The sequence below is a fragment of the Cynoglossus semilaevis genome, chromosome 10, assembly GCF_000523025.1.
Source record: "Cynoglossus semilaevis isolate Cse_v1.0 chromosome 10, Cse_v1.0, whole genome shotgun sequence".
In the NCBI taxonomy this organism is placed as follows: domain Eukaryota; kingdom Metazoa; phylum Chordata; class Actinopteri; order Pleuronectiformes; family Cynoglossidae; genus Cynoglossus; species Cynoglossus semilaevis.
In genome coordinates, this window is record NC_024316.1 from 2710495 (window position 1) to 2713995 (window position 3501).

At 39.5% G+C, this 3501-nt stretch overlaps 1 protein-coding gene across 1 annotated transcript in view; it reads left to right on the forward strand.

Annotated features, from left to right (window-relative positions):
* The window catches only part of arhgap4b (Rho GTPase activating protein 4b), a 25230-nt gene that overhangs the window by 20402 nt on the left and 1327 nt on the right, over positions 1–3501 (forward strand). The window contains exons 19-26 of the mRNA XM_025059056.1: positions 1–93; positions 177–404; positions 773–828; positions 925–1096; positions 1679–1768; positions 1883–1996; positions 2632–2731; positions 3392–3470. Of these exons, the coding sequence (XP_024914824.1) occupies positions 1–93; positions 177–404; positions 773–828; positions 925–1096; positions 1679–1768; positions 1883–1996; positions 2632–2731; positions 3392–3470 (932 nt within the window). The remainder of the gene's footprint in view (positions 94–176; positions 405–772; positions 829–924; positions 1097–1678; positions 1769–1882; positions 1997–2631; positions 2732–3391; positions 3471–3501) is intronic.

The following is a 3501-nucleotide window of genomic DNA, read 5'->3' on the forward strand; positions in this document are numbered from 1 at the left end:
AACTGAAAAATCTGCTCAGATTAAAGCCGTCGTCTCGACCTTCCATCGGCCGCTGCTCATCGTAATGCGATACCTTTTCGCCTTCCTCAACCAGTAAGAGCCACGGGATTTCAGCCGATCTCTATTAGAAATGCCAGAATCTGTGGCTACAAACAGTATTCTCTTGCTTTTCCCAGTGTGTCTCAATACAGCGATGAGAACATGATGCAGCCCTACAACCTGGCCGTCTGTTTTGGCCCCAGTCTCCTCAGAGGACTGGATTCAGACGACGCCGTGGCAAGGCAGCCGCAGGTCAATGACCTCGTCAAAACCATGATCCTCCAACATGACGTCATCTTCCCCAGCCAATCAGAGCTGCCGGGCCCAGTTTACGAAAAGCACATGACTCTGGAACAGGAATACTGGTGAGGAGAGAGGCAGTTATCCACACATGGCATCAATTGTGTGTGTCTCTATAGCAATTAAAAACATGTTTTTTCTATTTTTTCCATTAAGCCGGAACGGATTAATTTTCATAAGTTATTTCTTATGGGAAAAAATTATTCGAGATAACAGCACCTCGAGTTACAAGCTCAGTCCTGGAACGTATTTTTGTATATATTATATATATATATATATATATATATATGTGTATATGTGATATTGTATCTTGAGGTAACACTGTATATATATATGGATAGCCAAAACAACAATTAAGAGAAAATCAGGTTTATTTATGCAAAACAAAGATGTAGCGTGTTTGACGATGTCATTATTTTACATTTCTCCTCAGTGAACCAATCACAGAGGAGGGTGATGGAGAGACTGAGCATCTGCCTGGTGAAGATGGTAATGTTTTGCTGGCCTTGCTGACCTGGCTTTGACCTTTGACTATTGATGTACTGTACACTCAGAAATAAAAATATTATTTGTGTGTGCGTACAGAGTTGGAAGCAGTGGCCATGTTTGACTACACGGCCAGATCTCCAGCAGAACTCTCCTTGAAACAGGGCGACCTTCTAATCCTTCACAGCAAAGCCTCCTGTGATTGGTGGAGAGGAGAAGTGGGAGGAGTTAAGGGTCTCATCCCTCACAAGTACATCAGTGTCCTGGATGGGTGAGTTCTGTTACCCAGCTGTCAAATTCTGTGTTCAACCAAAGTCAGCTGTGGGCACATTTGACCTCAGAAGAATGTTTTTTTTCAAACGTACGATCCTCTAACATCAAGAGTGGGGAACAACTGAAATACATTTCAGTATTGTAGCTTTACAGTTTGCTCTAGTGGCTTCTGTTTTTTTGTTTTTTTTAGTGTTAAGTCAGGACCAACAACAAACAAGAACAGAACAAACTTCCTGAACACTGTGCACAACTGTCTGCTTGTTTAAATAAGGGCTGGAAACATTAGCATTTACAAAAAAAAAATCAGTGTTAAGTCAGGACCAACAACAAACAAGAACAGAACAAACTTCCTGAACACTGTGCACAACTGTCTGCTTGTTTAAATAAGGGCTGGAAACATTAGCATTTACAAAAAAAAAATCATCTATATCACTTATTAAATCACTTAAACTTTGTGAATTCTTAATTGCATTTAATGGTTTCGTTTCATTTTTTATTAGTGTTGATTATATTTGAATGATACTGTTTGAATACTAGTGATTTGAATTACCTCGTGTATAAATGTTTTTTCCTCCCTCAGGTCAGAGCGAGGGAAAAGAGAAGAGTCAGGAGGAGGAGGCAGCACTGGAAACCTGACTGTAGATGATGCACAGACAGAAAACACAACTAGGTACAATCACACGCACACACACACCATACAACACGCTTTGTCAGAACAAAGACCTTAAGTTCAGAACCACGGATGACAGTGGAAAAACACTGGCGCGTCTCTGTCTGTCTGCAGGATGAGAGTTAACAGTGACAGTGCTTCACTGCCTGGGCGACAGAGAGGAAGTGAAGGGAGTCCCAGTCAGAAACCAACGACGTCCCCCATCATACGACAGCTGCCAGTGCCGGTGTACGACTGCGATTTATTCATGAAACGATTACAACCGACAGAAGAATTTGAACATGTTTAACTTCAAAATGGTCATAAAGATGTTTTATAAAATATATGGTAATATAAATATATAACATAGTATGATATAATATAAAATGGTCAAATGTAGCTAAAAAGATAGCGTATCAAGAATATCAATACATTGGACTGAATGATATAAAAATAATATATATAATATAAAGCTTGAATTTAGCTCAAGAGTAGCAAAGAAGCTTTGCTGTAGGTATATAAAAAAATAGATTCATGTTAGCAAAGAGCATGGTTAAAATTGTTTTAAAAGTAGTTGAAATATTAATGATCATAATAATAGTGATTATTCATTAAAAATATTAAGTTGTTTTAAATAAAACATCCAGACTTTTCCATAAAAAACCTACCAGTGAATAAAACTAAAATTGACCTCAAAATGTTAGTCCAGGTACCAGCTAAACGTCCATCTCAATTTAAATCAAGAAAATATTAGGTGGGAGCATAGTAGATAAGAGTTAAAAAAATTAGCAAATAATGTGAAATATTTGAGAAAAAAAATCTTTTGTACTTTTGCTGTTTTCGGTGTCTGTTCAGCTCCTGTAACCGTGTCCCTGTGTCTGCAGGTCTCAGGAGAGAAGACACACACTGGAAACCATTCGAGGAGGTTTCAGATCCATGGACAGAACGGCTTTGTCTCAGACTGACAGACCAACGGTTGACAAGGTAAGAAGGTTCTCCCACACAAAACATGTTTATTTTTTTCCACAGAATAAAGCTCTAGGAATAGGAATGGTGACTGGAATTGAAAGTCTGGATAACGGGCTTGTTGTGGCCCACGGTCCAGTTCTTCTCATTTTCCAGTCGTCTCAGTAGGAAACTTGACCTACCCCTGTGAAATAAACGTCAGTGGTATGTCAAATTATTTTTGGCCAATATTTTGATATACAACAGGTATCATTTATCTCTACGCCCGAATGTACTCTACATGCATCTGCCTTCCGCAGCCATTTTTTCTCTCACTTTTCAACCGATGCCACAACGATTTGATACGATACCGGTTCGAGTGATTTATTTTAACCCAGTAAAACACATGAGAAATACTGGCCATATACTGTTACAACTTTGATATGATTTTTTTATTAGACAGTAGCCATAACAAATGACATCACTTTACTTTTACACAGTGTGCCCTAAATAGTTGAACTGCTACCATTAAGGGACACAGACACAGTTATATTTTCTCTTGACTTAACTGTTACATGTATTAACATAGTTTTAGTATTTGGCTTTGTATGTACAGTTGTGTAGAACATTTTGGTCCGTGATGATGTTCTACGTGAAGAGCCCTTGGAGTCAGCGTTGTCTCTCTGTCACCCCCTGTAGGAGATGATCAATCGCCAGATGAACTCTGTCTTCAAAGAACTCCTGTCTCGTCAGCCGCCCGTCCAGGCGGCTGTCGTCTCCACTCCTGCTGTCCTCCCTGCTCCCCCCTC